General features: G+C 43.9%; 1 protein-coding gene across 1 annotated transcript in view; it reads right to left on the bottom strand.

The window, feature by feature from the left end:
- Positions 1-16,397, bottom strand: part of GRIK3 (glutamate ionotropic receptor kainate type subunit 3) — a 255,576-nt gene that overhangs the window by 88,415 nt on the left and 150,764 nt on the right. Inside the window, exon 2 of the mRNA XM_006077572.4 lies at positions 7,540-7,716. Within this exon, the coding sequence (XP_006077634.1) occupies positions 7,540-7,716 (177 nt within the window). The remainder of the gene's footprint in view (positions 1-7,539; positions 7,717-16,397) is intronic.

The raw sequence follows: 16,397 nt of genomic DNA, 5'->3' as shown, positions 1-16,397 counted from the left end.
AGGGCTTAGGCAGGTCAGAAGGCAGATGCTTCTGGGAAGGGCAAGAAACAGTGGGCACAGCAGAAGCATGAAAGCAGAAGCATGAAATGAGTAGGAACCAGAGCAGCTGGGACTCAAAGCAGGGCATAGGCTCATGCAGGGACCATGCCTAAAAAAGCCATAAAGTGGGACCTCAGGGGCAGTCATGGGGAGGGCTCCCCAGGAGCCACTGCCCTTTCTCTGGCAACTATCTCTAGTTTTCCTTTGGGCTCCACTGCCTTTCCCACTTCCAGCCTCTGAGCGGTAGGGCTACAGGCTCTAGCTGGACTGTTCACTCACCACCCCCAGGCCAGTCATTGGTTTGGAGGCTGGTCATGTGACTAGTTGGAGCCAATGGGATGGCATGAGACCTCTCACTGAAAAGGGGAAACTTCCTGCTATAACTGGACCAGGGAGGAGGTAAGACCTGGAGGTAGTGTAGCCTCTAGTGCTCACAGAAAAACCCTGGTGCTTTTCTGTGAATGGAGTCATTGTGGAGGAGAGCAGAGCTAAGAGACAGAAAGAAATGTGGGCCCCATGATCAAGTGGCACCCTGGACTTCCGTTACCCGAACCAATACGTGCTCTTTTTGCTTAAGCCAGTTAGGATTGGCTTTCTGTCACTTGCAACCCTCAATGCAGCATGAGCACACCCACCAGCTTGTGGCCATGGGAATGACACAGTGTGCACATATATGAACACATGATGCATGTGGGAGGAGGCAAGACATGGATGAATAGTGGATTCACACATGTCCTGGCTGCCTCAAGGGCCTCTGGGAAAGACCTTCTGGGCTCTGACCCACCCCTAAGGTTTGCAAAGCCCAGGGCCAGAGATCAAATAGAGGCCCACATATCAAGTGGCTAAATATTTAAATACTTTAAGTCAAGCTAACAAACGGTTTTATAAAACATGCCCTTTCCTTCTACCTTGGCAAATATGCTCAAAACAACCTGGAAAGTCATGTGAGAATGGAGACTTCTCCTCCTCAGTGATGTGGGGAGGAGTGGCACCAGCTCCCCCACTCCCCGCCCCCTCCTCTTTGACCACTGGTTTCATACTGAACCATAAAGGGCCTTGAACTCATCATATGGACAGCCTACTTCTTAGGTCCAAGCTCTGTCCACACCCCTTACAAGGAGCTATCTATTGGTTACCCCTAGACAGAGCCTAGGAGTATGACCATGGCAGCGTGGCTGTACCTCCAGAGGATGGCACATGTAGGCCTGGAGGCTAGCACAGAGCCAACTGGGCAGAGGACTGTAAGAGGGATCTTGAAGGAAATGATTTTGATCTTGACTGTGCGATGGTAAAGGTAACTGCCCTGACAGTTACGACAGTCAGGATGGTGTCTTCAGACCACGTTGTGAGGCTGTTGATGATGATGGTGATGGTGGGGGTGGAGCAGTGATGATGCTGTAACAATGGTGGGATGGTGATGAGGGGATTGACGATGATAAATATGCCAATGTCACGCAAGTAATGGTGATGGCGATGGTAGGGATGAAGATGGTGATGCAAGTGCTGATGAGAGAGGAGGTGATAGCCATGGTGGCGATGATGCTGGCGTGGATGAGACTGGTGCTGATGAAGACGCTGATGTCACGGCAGCGATGCTGCTGGCAGTGCTGATGCTTCAGGAGTGGAGGTGATGCCACGACTACGGTGGTAATACTGACCGTGGCGGTGTGCACTGGTGTGGAGGTGTTGATAGCGGTGATGACGGTGTGATAGGATGACAGCGACCACACTGGGTTTCATTCTGCCCGAGACGCAATGACTGCGTCCCCCTGTTGGGTTACAGGAGGTATAAGCCCTGCCTTTCACCTATTCCTTCTCTGTGGCCTCTCTCCACATCCCTTTTCCCATCCCCTTCATGTTCCTTCCACCCTCTGAGGGGCTTCCGGCCTGGAAGAATACTGCTGCCCCAAAGGGACGAGAGTAGGGTTATAGCAGCAGCAGCTTTCTCTCCAGATGTTTCCAGGGCGGCAGCCAACTCTTGTTCTGGCAGCTCTGAACACACACAGCAGTAATTACATTATTTGTGACTTCAATTTTGAATCCATTTTCTGGTCATTTTACAGTAACTCAGTGCTTCACAGTCATTGCAGGAGTCCACAGCCTGAATGCAGTTCCCCCGCCCCCTTTCCGTGGCAATTGTAGTTATAGCAAAAATTATCCCAATCAATTTGTGTCTTAAAAGGAACTGAGCTGCCCAGAGAATAAATGAAGGCAGAGGAGCCTGGGGAGGCCTGGGTCGATTCCAGGCTCACTCCGCTCAGGCTTGGAAGAAAACACAGACGCTCTCTGAGTTGTTGGCTCAGGCACTGCCTGGCAGTCACTCTTCTTTTAATTTTCCACAAAACATTTAAAAATAAAGACAATAAGTGAATGTCCCTGTTAATGGGAAAAGACCTTCTGGGCCTCATGCGGAGGGAAGGACTGATTCAACCAGGGCTGGCCGGGCAGGCGGTACCAGGCTCTGTGCCTCTGCATCCCCTCAACCCACAGGGCCTGAGGTGGCTGGGTGGGTCCAGCTGTGATGAGAACCTCTGCCTAGAAAAAATGAATTATCATTGGGTTAATTAGAATGAGGCCCAAGTTCACCCCCCTGGAAGAGTCCTAATGATGCTCCCAAGAAATACATTTTCAAAAACCAAAGATCAAAAGGAAAAATAAAGATCACAGAACACGGGGTTCCCCGAGGGATAGAGGGTACCCAATGGGGAGTATGATCCAACAGCAGAAATGCCTTCGGGGTCAGACGGCGATGACTCTAACCACAGCAGGGGTCTGTCTTAGGTGTGTTATCAGAAGGACATTAAGGGAGAGTGATGGTAGACAGGAGCCACTTAATTTTTTTATTGAGATATAATATAATGCAGTGGAGTGCATTAATTTTAAGCACAGACTTCTGTGAATTTTTACATATAACTGTACTCACGTAACTACCACTTAGATCAAAATACAGAACATTTGCAACACCTAACAAGGTTCTGTCTTCCCCTTTCCAGTTTATATCCACTGGACTCCCTCCTCCAAAAGTAATCACTGTCCATTCACTCAACAATGTCTATGAGCCTCATCCATGACGGTATGCATAGCAAGAGTTGCTTCTGTTTTTATTGCTGATTCAATTCCATTGTATAACTGTACCCTCCCCCATCTATCCATTCTGCTGTTGATGGACCTTTCCTTTATTTCCAACTTTGGCTATTATCAAGAAAGTGGCTAGGAATATCCTTACACACATATATTCCGCTTTAGTAAATATTTTCACACAGTTCTCCTGAGAAGTTGAACCAGTTTTCACTCCCACCAGCATTATGTAGAAAAAATATACCTCAACTCATACCTCCCACCCTACCCAGAAAATCAATTTGAGACAGATCATAAAGCTAACTCTGAAAGATAAAACAATCGAACTTCTAGAAGAGAACATAGGAGAGTATCTTCATGACTTTAGGATAGAAAAAAAACAGAAACACAAAAGGCATTAGCCATAATGGCAAACCTTGATAAATTGGACTCCTTTAAATGAAAAACTTTGCTCCTCAAAAGATACTACTAAGAGAGTGAGAAGGCAAGCTCATTGGCAATAGATATATGCAATACGTATATGCAACAAAGGACACGTATCCAGAATGTATAAAGACTCCTACAAATCAATAAGAAAATGACAAGCAATTCAATTTTCAAAAGTGGTTGAAAGCCTCCAAAAGACACTCCAGGAAAGAGAAGCTCCAAATGATCTATTAGCATATGAAAAGATGCTCAATAACTCTGGTCATCAGGGAAATACAAAGTAAAACCACAGTGAGACATCCACCACATAAACCATCAAAAATAAAACATACTTCACCACAAGTTAGCAAAGACATACAGCAACCACGACTGTCCTGCTTTACTGCAGGGGCATGGGGTGCTAATTGGTACAGCAATTAGTTGAAAAACTGTTAGGCTAAACAGATGCACATTGGGTGACCTCACATTTCCACTTAGGTATGCATCCTAGGAAATCAACCCTGAATATTCATTGGAAGGACTGATACTGAAGCTGAAGCTCCAATACTTTGGCCACCTGATGCGAAGAACTGACTCATTGGAAAAGATCCTGATGCTGGGAAAGATTGAAGGCAGGAGGGGAAGGGGACGACAGAGGATGAGATGGTTGGTTGGCATCACCAAATCAAAGGACATGAGTTTGAACAAACTCTGAGGGATAGTGAAGGACAGGGAAGCCTGGCACGCTGCATTCCATGGGGTCTCAAAGAGTCAGACATGACTGAGTGACTGAACAACTACAAGGCATGCATCCAGTGAGAAATGTGCGCTTTTGTGCCCAAAAGACATCAGCAAGAATGTTCACAGCAGGACCACTCTGTGGCCTCACATGGAAACAGCTCAAATGCTCAACAGTAAATTTGCTTTTTAAAAATTGTGGCCTATTCATATAATGGAATACTACGTGACAATGAATAACAAGAGACTACTGTTACATCTGACAACAGAGATGAATCTCAAGATCTATTGAAGGGTGAAGGAAGCAAGACTCAGAAAAGTATATATTGGTATTCTACTTAGGGAAAGTTCGAAAACAAGCAAAGCTAGTGTATGGCACCAGAACCATGATTCTGTATTTACGTCACTGAGGAGGCAAATTGATGTGCCACTGAGTGGAAGCAATGGACAGCAATCACAGAATATACCCACACACCCATATCCACACAGCCAGGGGTCAGAGATATGATAGAAAGGTCCAGGGTGTTACGAGATGGAAGCAGGGAGATCTGACCTTGTCTACGGGATTGGGGAGGACTCCCTGAGGACCAGGAGGCTAAGAGGAGAGGGAGGAGTTATTTAGACAAGGAGGTGGGATGGGGAAAGGGAGTTATAAGCAGAGGGAAAAAACATGTGCAAAAGCCCTGAGGTGGGAGGAAGCATGGTGTCCCGAGGACAGCAGGGACGACTAGAACCCAGAGACTGAGGGGCAAGCGGCGCAGATGTGGCTGGTGGGCCATGTTGGTGGTAGACTAGACAGGCCCGCAAACAAGTCATGTGACCTCCTGTAGGATGGGGAGGGGCTGTGGCTTTGGTCACTTGGACCAATCTGATTGGACTTTCGTAGCTGAGTGTCTCCATCTCGGGTCTGCTCTCCCGCTGCCAGGCAATTCCACATAGTGTGGGACTGTTGAGTTCCCACTGGAGGAAGCTCCTCGGCAGGCTCTGAAACTCTGCTCCTGGCTCACTGCTGGGCAAGGTCTCTGCACTGAATGGCTTATACACCACTAGAGAGTCATCATAGCCTTTTAGTGAATTTTAGGGAAAATGGATAGAAGGCACAGCCTGGTCCTCTGGGGTGGTTGTGTGCTTACAGGCCTCTGTGTTCTGTCTCCAGGCATCGGTTTTGTGTTTTGACCTTTTCACTGAGCAGTTTTGATTGAGGTCAACCATTTTCCAGCTGGACAAGGCCAGGCAGAGGGTGCCAGCATGGACTCTCAGCAGGGAGATGGAGACCTGACTACACGGTGTTGGCTGCAATGCTTGCTGGGAGGTGGCTAGGAGGATGGAGGTAGGGAGGAGAGCACGCCAGCACCAAAGAAGGTGAGTGATGGAGCGATGGGGAAGGACCACTCTTCAAGGCTAGCAGGGTGGGTGCCTGTAGTTTGTGTGCAGGTTGGCCCTGAGGCAGTGGCCTCAAAAATCTCAGTGACAGCTGTGTTCAACGTCAGAGACCCCTCGATCTTCAGTGCACAAGGCAAGGAGGAGCAGGGTGGGTGAGACAGGGACCACCAACGGGAAAGTGCCTGAAGGTGTGAAGCCCCTGACCTGATGGTTCAGTGGGTGGACAGCAAGGCAACCAATGTAAAAGGAACAAAGTCTGATGGTACTTTGTATGAACCAGGCACTGCTCTAATCACAGAGGTGTGCCCGTTTTGTAGATGAAAAAAACGGAGTCACTGTGTATTTTGTGCACGGTCACACAACTAAGAGTGGACAGGGTGCAACTCTGGGCTGTCTGGCTCCAAGCCCATGCTGCTCTGCCTTTCTGTACGGAGAGGTTTACTTTACAATGGGGCTTTGCAAAAGAGCTGGGAGCAGGCAGCACCTTGGCAAGTCTGCACTTGAGAGCCCAGGAGACCTTGATTAGCTACTGGGAAGCCCTTAGAAAGACCAAGGGGATCGTGTGGATGGGCTGTCTTCCCAAGATGCATGGATATCACAGTCAGCTCAGCCTGGGCAGTGGTCCTGGGCAGTGATGCTCAGCCTCCCGTGCCCTATCCTCATACCTCTCATTCACGGATTCATTCAATGGCCATTTCATTGAGCACTTACTATATGCCAGCCTTTTAGGTGCCAGGCTATATCAGGTAACAAGAGAGAAACTTCTTTTCAGTGGTATTGGCGAGGAGGGGAAAGACATTAAATATCCACAATGATTTAACTACAAATTGTGATAAGGGCCTTGAAGAAGAAAAGCGAGGGTCTATAAAAACATATTATGGGACGAATGACCTAGCTGTCTCTGGGAACCAAGACTCCTTAGGTCTGAGGGTTTTTTTAAATGGAGTTCCATGGACCTCTAGGGTTCTATGGAAGTTATTCCCAAAGTTATTTAGGCCTTTAAGTTAAATTCCACTTAAATATATGTATGTGGTATTTTTAAAAGACAGTAACAAAAGAGCATACTTGTATACTCAGATGTGCTATTTGCCACATTGGAAACTGGTAGCTCATTCATGTATTGACAAATTACCATGATTTTTCCTTGAGGATCTTGGAATAAATTTCTCCAGTCCTTTCTGTACAGACATTAGAGTTTACTGTAAACATGTCACTACCGTGAAAGAATATAGCCCAATATTTTAGTTTTGATTTTTTAAAACTCAGGTATGGTGAAAACTGTTTGATTGGATTTACTAAAATTATTTTTGTGAATTTTGGTTTTATTGTTATTATGTAGCAAAAAATAAAAAAGGAAACATACTTAAGCTGAGGTCACTGTCAGACTTCAAGTGTCATCCATCACTGGGGTCAAATTGTTGCAGCCACAGACACAGCTGTTTTTGTTTTTAGCAAGTCCTTTTATGGCAAGTAAATGTTGCATGTTTGAATCTCTACATAATCTGTTTTATATATATTTTAAATACCGATTTACTGGGCAGGATTTCAATGAAAGAAAAAGTAAATGTGAAAATGCTGGCTTTGGTTCAGAGGCTGTGAAGACCTGGGCTGCCTCCTCACCCATCTCGGACTCCATCCCTCAATACCCCACCCCTTCCCAAGGCTCTTCATGGCCTTTGCCTGTGGCCTGGGAACTCCTGATGGGCAAACCACTCCTCCTGGGAGGTGACTCAACTTAAGCCTAACTGGGCCTGAGGCTGGTCCAAAAACCAGGCAGAAAAGGCTCTAATCCCCAAACCCAGCCAGAGATTGGGTATGTTTTAAGGACCTTGGACAACAAACACAGACCCATGCCCCCCAAGGCCAGAAAGAGGACGGTGGGGGCAGCACACTCACCCTTCTTGGTGGCCTCGAAGCTGTCGTGGAAGTGGATCCTCTGGATGTCATAGGTCAAGGTTGTGTTGGGCAGCAGAGTCCTGTTTCTGTTGATGATGTTGGCAGAAAATCGAAAGGCATGCTCCTCGGCGTTCATGACCTGGGCATTGGGGCCGTCTGCATACTCAAAGATTCCTCCTGCGAGAGATGGGGAAAACTGTGTGTGCTGGTGAAGGAGGAGGTATGCGAAGAAATATGCTTGGCTCAGAAGGTTTTATGGGCAAGATTCTTCCCCCAAATGTTCAATAAGATGCCAGGTAATCCCCCTATGTAGAAATTGTGCCAGAGCATAAGAAATACGAAAATTCTCCTAGTTCATTTCACTCAGCTGGCAAATTCCTGATAACAGACACTGACAAACGGAGCCAAATAAAACTGACCAACTTATGAATGTTGCTATGAAAATTCTCAGGAGAATGCTGGCAAGTAGAATCTACCAGAATATTATTACAAGGATAGCATACCATGATCATAGAGTTGTATTTCAGGAATATAAAGTGTGGTTCAATATAAAGAAATCTATGAATATCATTCCATTGCATCAGTAGTTCAAAGGGGAAAAACATGATCAACTCACAAAATGCAGGAAGGCATTTGATAAAATTCAATATCTAATGCTGTTAAGAATGCTTAATAATCTAGCTCTAGAAAAGATACTCACTTGAAGCATCTTCAGCTCAAATTGGCCTTTAATAGCAACTAATGGTGAAACACAAGAGGCACGCTCATTAAAGGGAAAAAAGAGGAGGTGTGCGGAGAGTTACATTACACCATTAACCACTGAGATAAGAAGAAATATAACTTGGAGGCACACCTCTTAGGAAGAAAAACACTCTTATTTGCAAATGATATAAATGCCTTCCTAAAAACTCTTAAAATAATCCCTTAACCCGAAAACCAATAAGAACTAGCAGGAGATTCAAGTTCAGTGACCAGTGAGCACAAATTAAGTGTTACTTTAAATAAACAACAACCAGCAAAACCTTAATGGCCAAAGGATTTCCTTTGCAATATCAGCAAATATTAAATAACTAATCATGAACCAACTCCAGTATTAAAAATGGCAACAAAATAAAAAGACTTTGGGTGAGAGACATAAAAATAGGAGGCATGTTAAATGAGGAACCATGTCATGGTGGGTAGACAGGGTCAAGGATAGAGGTGTCTAAATTACTTTTTCAGTTTAATGTGATTCCAATCAGAATCATAGAATATATACGTACACACACACACACACACACACACACACATACACTTATATATGCACACTTTTTTTTTACTTGACAAAACAGCTCTAAAATACATCTGGAAGACTAAACAGGAGACAGCCTACACAGAGATGAGAGATGACTTGCACTGCCAGATTTAAAATATATCATGATGCCAAAATAATTAAAACCAAGCCCTAACGGCATATGAAAACACAGATAAGTCAATAGAATGAGATAAAATCCCCAGAAAGAGGCTCTAGTAGAGATAAATATTTAAGACATGATAAAGATGGCTATTTCCAATCAGAAGGCAGAAGATGAATTATTCATTAATTGTGCTGAGACAATTATTCAATTATTTGGGAGAAATGTAAGATTCCAATCTTAAGCCATATATCAAAAAAAGTTTCATGCACTGGGACGACCCAGAGGGATGGTACGGGGAGGGAGGAGGGAGGAGGGTTTAGGATGGGGAACACGTGTATACGTGTGGCAGATTCATGTTGATATATGGCAAAACCAATACAATATTGTAAAGTTAAAAAATAAAATAAAATAAGTTAAAAAAAAAGTTTCAGATGGAGTAAGATTAAATAGCAAGGAAGTAAGGGAAGGAAGGGGAAGAAACACTATAAAAGAACCAAAAAGACAATAAATATAGGTGAATATTATATAATATTGAAGTGGTGGAGGCCTTCCAATAAGGTCAGAAATCGTACGAGAATGACTGATAACTTCATAGAGACAATATAAAATGTGTAGATTTCAAAACCCCCATAAACAAAATTAAATGGTAAACAAACTTGGAAATAATATCAGTAACATGTAAAGGTTGATGCTCTAATTTTACAAAAACCACTTAAAATTCTTTAAAAAGACAAATACTCAAATGAAATGAACATACTCAAAAGAAAATACTCAAATACTCAAATGAAAAATATGCAAAGAGCAAGCATGGGCTTTGCACAAAAAGAAAGAACAATACAAAGGAACCGTTCATACATGATGAGATGTACATCCCCACTAATAATCAAATAAACGCTGTTTGACCCAACAGTGAAATGCTGTTTTCTGACTGTCTCACTGACAAGCATGAAGTACACGGCAGCACTCAGCTCTGCCCAGGGCATTCGGAAACTGACATTTGCTTAACTGTTGGTAGAAGTAGGAGCCAGTACATCCTCCTTCCTTGATGGTTGTTAGAAATATATAAAAAGCCTTAAAAACTTGCAGATCTTTGACTCAACACCTCCGTTTCTAGTAACTGAATTCAACAATGGGTACACAGATCATGTGAAAGGAGGTGGATCTAAAGACACTCAACACCAAAGAAATAGTAAATGAGTGGCAATTTTTTTTGCCATTCATTTACTATTACATGGAAATAGCTATATATTTCCATATAATAGCTAACATTTAATGATTGGGCAATATCCATGATATAGCTTTAAGTGAAAAACAAAAGTTATAAAGCAGAGATGCAGTGTGACCCCACGTTAGAGAAGGAAGAATAAAAAGGAAGATGAGGAGGGATTTATGTCAGTGACAAAAGAAAAGAAGACATTTTAAAGCAACACCAGTAAACACTCCTAGGTAATAGATTTCTTAGTTTGTTCTTTCTGCTGACTTTCCCCATATAAACCTCTATTTGTAAAAAAACATTAACTTCATTGAAGTATTATTTACATAGAGAAATTCCTCAAAATTCACCATTTTAGGTATACAATGATTTTTAGTAAATTTACTAAATTTCATGACCAGCACCACAATCCAGTTTCAGAACATTTCCAGCAACCCTATAAGATCCCCGGTGTCCACTTAACAGTCAATCATTGTTTTCAGTCCCCTCCATGCTCCAGCCTCAGGCAACCATTAATTTACTTTCTGTTTCTAGAGATTTGTCTTTTCTGGCCACTTCGTTTAAATGGAATCATATCATGGGTGGTCTTCCGCATCTGGCTTCTTTCACTGAGCATAATGTTTCTGAGGCTCATCTCTGTTGTAGCACGTATCAGTACTTCATCTCTCTTTATGGTTAAACAGTACTACTTTCTATGGCTGTACCATATTTTATTTACCCATTCACCACCAGTTGATGGGTATCCAGGTTGTTTCACTGTTTTGAAAAATGATTTTTTTGAATGTTTAAAAAAGTGAACAAATAAATCTGTTGTTCTCCCCACCCCCATGCTGGTATGCCAGCAGGGTACAGTCGTAACACAGAGTGTGCACGCACATGAGTCTGTGTGGGGGTGCAGCACATCCATAAAACAAGACAAGAACACCTCCTCAAATGTTGAGTAGGTCTCTCTGAGGGGAAGGATTATGGATGACTTTAATTTCCTTCTTTGTGTTTTTCTGTATTTTCAAAAAGTTCTGCAGTGAACATGTGTTATATTTCTAATCAGAAAAGCCATCATGTGATGGTGTGTATGTGTTTAAAGGAAAATAAGTGATCAAAATACCATCTGATCCAGTAATTCCACTTTCTACAGATACAAATTTAGAAAAAGTTAGAGAGTTAGAGACACATAAACATTTATGTATAAGAATATTTTTGACATAATATTGAAAAAATAGAAACAACTCGATGTTCAAAAGCAGAAGACTGCTCAATGTATTAAAATCCACCCATATGGCAGAACAATTTGTAGGCATTAACAGTCAGGGTATAGGATGGCAGGATGTGATGTCCGGGATTTGCTTCAAAATAATATGGGCGGAGTAGAAGTGAAGGGAATGCAGATAGGATAGGAAAAGTCATGGGTTGTTGGTCCAGGTGGTAAGTACACAGGGATTCACTATCCCATTCTTCCTAAGCACAAGCTTATATAAGCATATCTTCCATGATAAAATTGCCTTCAAAATCGTGATATATAAGGTAAAAATAGCAAATCACAGTCATGCAATCAGAGAAGAGACACAGTATCATTTGAAGATGCTTATTACCATTTTCTTAAAAACTCAAGAGAATCATATCAAAACCTAGTAGAAAGTAAACAGAAAGCTCATCAAGGGGCCAGCACATAAAAACGTATATAGAAAAATGTATAGCCTTCCTATAAATCAGCAATAAACAGTGAGGAATTACAAGGGAAAAAAGAGACCCTATTCACAAAAGCAACCGCAAAAAAATAAAATACTTTACAATAAACGTGCAATTCCTATATCAAGAAAACTACAAAACTTTACTGGGGCACATAAAAGAAGACTTGAATAAATGGAGAGACATAACTTTCTCCTGGAAGGGAAGGCTCAATATTGTAAAGATGTCAGTTCTCCTCAAATTAATTTATAAATTTAATGCAATTCCAATTAAAATCAAAAAGGACATACCAGAAGGGCATACACCAAAATGTTAACAGAAGTTCTTTCTAGAAAGTAAAAAGATAATGGATTCCTTTTGCTTTAGTGCTTTTCTCCCTCAAGTGTTCTGCAATGAAGAAGAGCTTTGGTAATAAGGAAAAAAGCTTTTAAAAAATGCTCTTAAAAAATACTTAATGATACTGGAAATGCTCATTCTGCTTCCTCCGAAAGGCAACAAAGTAATATTACAGTATGAAACCTATTTATCAAATAAAAAGCACGTAACTACAGTTATAGAAAAAAGACTGGAAGGATTTGTATCATGGTACCAGTGAGCTTCTCTGGGAAGAGAGATTTATAGATACTTTTAATCTTGCTGTTTGTAGTTTCTTGATTTTTCCAAATTACTTCCAGTGAATAAGTATTATTTTTAATATTTTAAAACATAAACATTAAAAAATCTTTTCCCAAGAAAGTCTAGGGAGAAAACTAGCCATTATGGAGTCCTATCTCAAATGAAAGTCAAAGGTCACGGGAGAAAGGGCCATTTCCTAGGGCTTCACATTTCCTTGCCTGCCTCTCAGACAGTGGCAGGTTGAGGGGGGGAAAGGAGAGAGGGAGTGTCAAGTCACTGAGACCCAAGCCCAGAGGCTACACCATTTGGTTCCATGAATACCCATTGGTCTCTGCCATGTGCCCACCTATGACTGGGTGCTGGAATGAGAGAAGTCAGTCCTGGGCCCCTGCTCTCAAGGAGGACTCAGCTGACAATAAACAGATGACCATAAGGAGCACATACATGTGGTAGTCAGCTGTTAGAACCAAGAGTGGAGTGGTTTTCAACTTAGGCTCCAGAGACAGCCAGACCTCAGTGCAAACCCCAGCTCTAGTCACAGGAGAAAGTTACACTCTCCAAGAATCAGTTTTTCCATCTGCAAAATGGGGTACATACTTCCAACGTTGATTGCCGCGAGGAAGAAAGAAAACAATGTAGCTAAATGCATGGGATGTGGCCAGGACTTAGTAGTTGTTAAAGGAGGGGTGAAACCATGCTATTTAGAAAAAACAAAACAAATTCTGAACTTCTACATTCTAGGTCAAGGGTTGACAAACATTTTCTGTAAAGAAACAGCAGTAAATATTTTTGGCTTTGTGGACCAGAAGGTCTCCTGGACTCTTCCACTGCAGCATGAGAGAGGTAGCCAATATGTAAATAATGATGCAGTTGTGTTTCAATAAAACTTTATTTACAAAAACAGGTGGTAGGCTGGATTTGGCCAGTGGGGGCTGCAATTTGTCCCCTCTTCCAAGTGAAGGGCAGTCTTTATCTTAGAGGTAAAAGCACCTTAAGACCTGGATGAAGAAGAAAAGACATTTATAGTACTGAACTGCTGTGTGAAAGAAGCTAAGGTAGGCTGTTGATTGTTTGTGTGGGGAGGATGGGTGAGAAGGGCCCAAGAGAAAGAGGGTAGATAGGAAGTGTGCCCAAAAAGGGAGAAAGGAAAGGACAGTATATCCCAGGAGCAAAGGCAAGTGACCTCACGGCAGGAAAGGCCATGCTAACATTTTAGTGCCCATTTAGCCTGAGCTGTGGTGTTATCTCCTTACTTACAGGAGCCTCATAGTTTACCAAAGCCAGTCACAGAAAACTACCCCTGGCTTGTGTTCTTTGGGGACAGTGAAGGAAGGTGGGCAAAGCCTGGCACAGGGCGAATTGGGGCAGAAAGAGGAAAAGAGGTGCAGGAGCTGGGACGAGAGAGGCCATGGAAAATTCAGCAGAGAAGGAAGTTGGAACAAGAGGAGATGAGAAACTTAAGCCCTAGGGCATCTCAGAGATGCTAGGGAGAGGCTGCCCTCCAACATCTATCCCCCAAACACAGTGTAAGCTTGGGTCATCCTGCTTGAACATTAGGGGCAAAGTGCCCCTAAAGTTTGAATGTCTTGGGGTACCCAGAGAGCAAATATTTAGATACAGCACAGAGGTTCAGAGGGTGGGTTCTGGATGCAGAAGACCTGGTTTTGAATCTTAGTTCTGTTCACAGGCTGTCCTCTCTCTAGAGAATTGCTCTTACCTCTGCCCTGGGGGCAGAACGCAGGCAATAACAGAATGATGTGCTCAATCACTCAGTCGTGTCTGACTCTTTGCGACCCTGTGGACTGTAGCCCGCCAGGCTCCTCTGTCCATGGGATTCTCCTGGCAGGAATCCTAGAGTGGGTTGCCATGTCTTCATCCAGGGGATCTTCCCGACCCCGGGATCCAACCTGAGTGTCCAGCATCTCCTGCATTACAGGTGGATTCTTTCCCACTAAGCCACCAGGGAAGCCCTAACTGAGTGATACTGGGGTGCAGTATCACTATAAAGGGTGGTCCCCTTGTCTCAGTGTGGGTATAACTGTGGTGTGTGTATGCTTCCGAGACCTTTCCAACACTGCCACCTTATATCAGACAGAGACCAGAGCTTATCCAAGGCTGCCCAGCTCTGTCCCCTTCTCTATTTTGCTGTGCTCGCTCCCCTACAGGGTTTTCCTAAAGCACACCCTTCCCCGTATCAACCCTAGGCACCTGAATCCTTGACTCAGGCTCTGCATCTGAGACACCTGACCAAAGACAGGGGTGACATCGATCCAAGGCAAGTATCAACCACACTCACTCTTCAGTGCTTTAGGAGGAAGGGACGGGGGCACCGAATGTCATCTATTGAAAAACTCTCATCTATTGAGGGTTCCTCTCCCTTCTCCTTTCTGGTCTTCTTGATCTTTCTTGCTTATGCAGGGGGCTCTGGAGAGCAGGAAGTCTGGAAGCTTAGGGTCTGATGGGCTCGGGTTCTGACTCAGGCTCCACCCCATGGAAGAAAGTCTGCTCTGGGTCTTGGCTTCTGGAGAGAGCACCCCGTCCTGCTTTGAGGCAGCTCCCCCATCCAATTGGCTCCTCTCCATTCTCTTCCTTCCCATACATTCTTCACGATCGTTATACATTCCTCACGATCGTTATTTAAAGAGGCTAATAAGTAGGTTGGCACCATTGATTAATGCATAATCTTAATCATGATTGCATAGTGTAATTGGCATTAATTTGAAGAGCCAGTTCATTATGAAAATAATTGTCACTGCTTTCTGCTTTAATAAAATGGAGCAGACACCAGGGCTGCTGAGGAAATGGGATGGGGTGTGTGTATGTGTGCGTGCGCGCGTGCATGGGTCCCAGAAGATGTTAGCATGGGGAGCATGGGTGCAGCTGGATCATTTTCTTCCAAGAAAACCTTGAGTGGAAGCCCAATGGGTAAAACAAATAACACCAACTATAATAATAACAGCAACACAACTGATCATGTGCCAGGCATGATGCTGAGTGCATTCCACCCCCTTCATTAACACTCACAAGAGCCTCTACAACCCCTACAACCCCATTGCATAGACACTATTATCCTCCCATTTCACACAAGAGAAAACGGAGGCCCAGGGAGGTTAAAGACGTTGTGACAATTACCATGCAGTAAATTCTCTTCTGCAACCAAAGGCAGCTTGTTAGGGACAATTGTTAACTTTTCAGGAGTTTTGAAAGCAAGTCACTAAGCCATTGGCAGCTTGAAATCAGGCATGGTGAGTGTGTTTACACCGCAGGAACAAGCAGGTTCTACAAAGGAGGGCTTCATTTTCCTGGAGAGCTTGATTACCAGCCCACCCTGCCCGAACCCATTTCTGTCCTCTGGGCTCTTAAAGGCTGGATGCCACAGGTATCGAGAAGGCTCCATAGCCCTTCCCAGGGTTCCACCAGGGACATTATGAAAACCACCACTCCAAACTAACCTCATATGCAGACAGCGAAACATAGAGCCGGGTGGGAGCAGAGGACTCGAACTAGCTGGGCCAGCTCAACCAACACTTCGCCTTCTATATCATGACATGTTGTCAGACGTTTCGAGAAACATTCTGACTGCCCTGAGCATAAAGACCCTTATTGTTAAGATGGCTTTTTCTGTCCCTGGAAATGTGCCCAAATGGTAGCATCATCGCCTCTCGGATGAGCTATGGAGGCCTGTGTTAAGCTGAGTGTGACCTTCACAACCCGGTGCTGTCCTGCCACGTCTCATCGTGAAGGGCCAGGAGGCACCCCACACCCCCTTCTGTCCCAACACACACTCCCTCTGGGCAGATGGCCCTGGAGAGTCTCCAACACACAGGTCCCAAGGAAGATGTAGGCAGAAGACTGAGCCCCCGACTTAAGCTCACGGCATCAGGACTGTTTAGGGCCAGTCTGGAATCTTGAGATTTTCCTTTCTCTTGAACAACTTTGTGCTTTTG

Source organism: Bubalus bubalis, chromosome 6, assembly GCF_019923935.1.
Source record: "Bubalus bubalis isolate 160015118507 breed Murrah chromosome 6, NDDB_SH_1, whole genome shotgun sequence".
Classification (NCBI taxonomy): Eukaryota; Metazoa; Chordata; class Mammalia; order Artiodactyla; family Bovidae; genus Bubalus; species Bubalus bubalis.
Note: the sequence above shows the minus strand (reverse complement) of the source record. Positions and strands in the feature narration are given on the sequence as shown.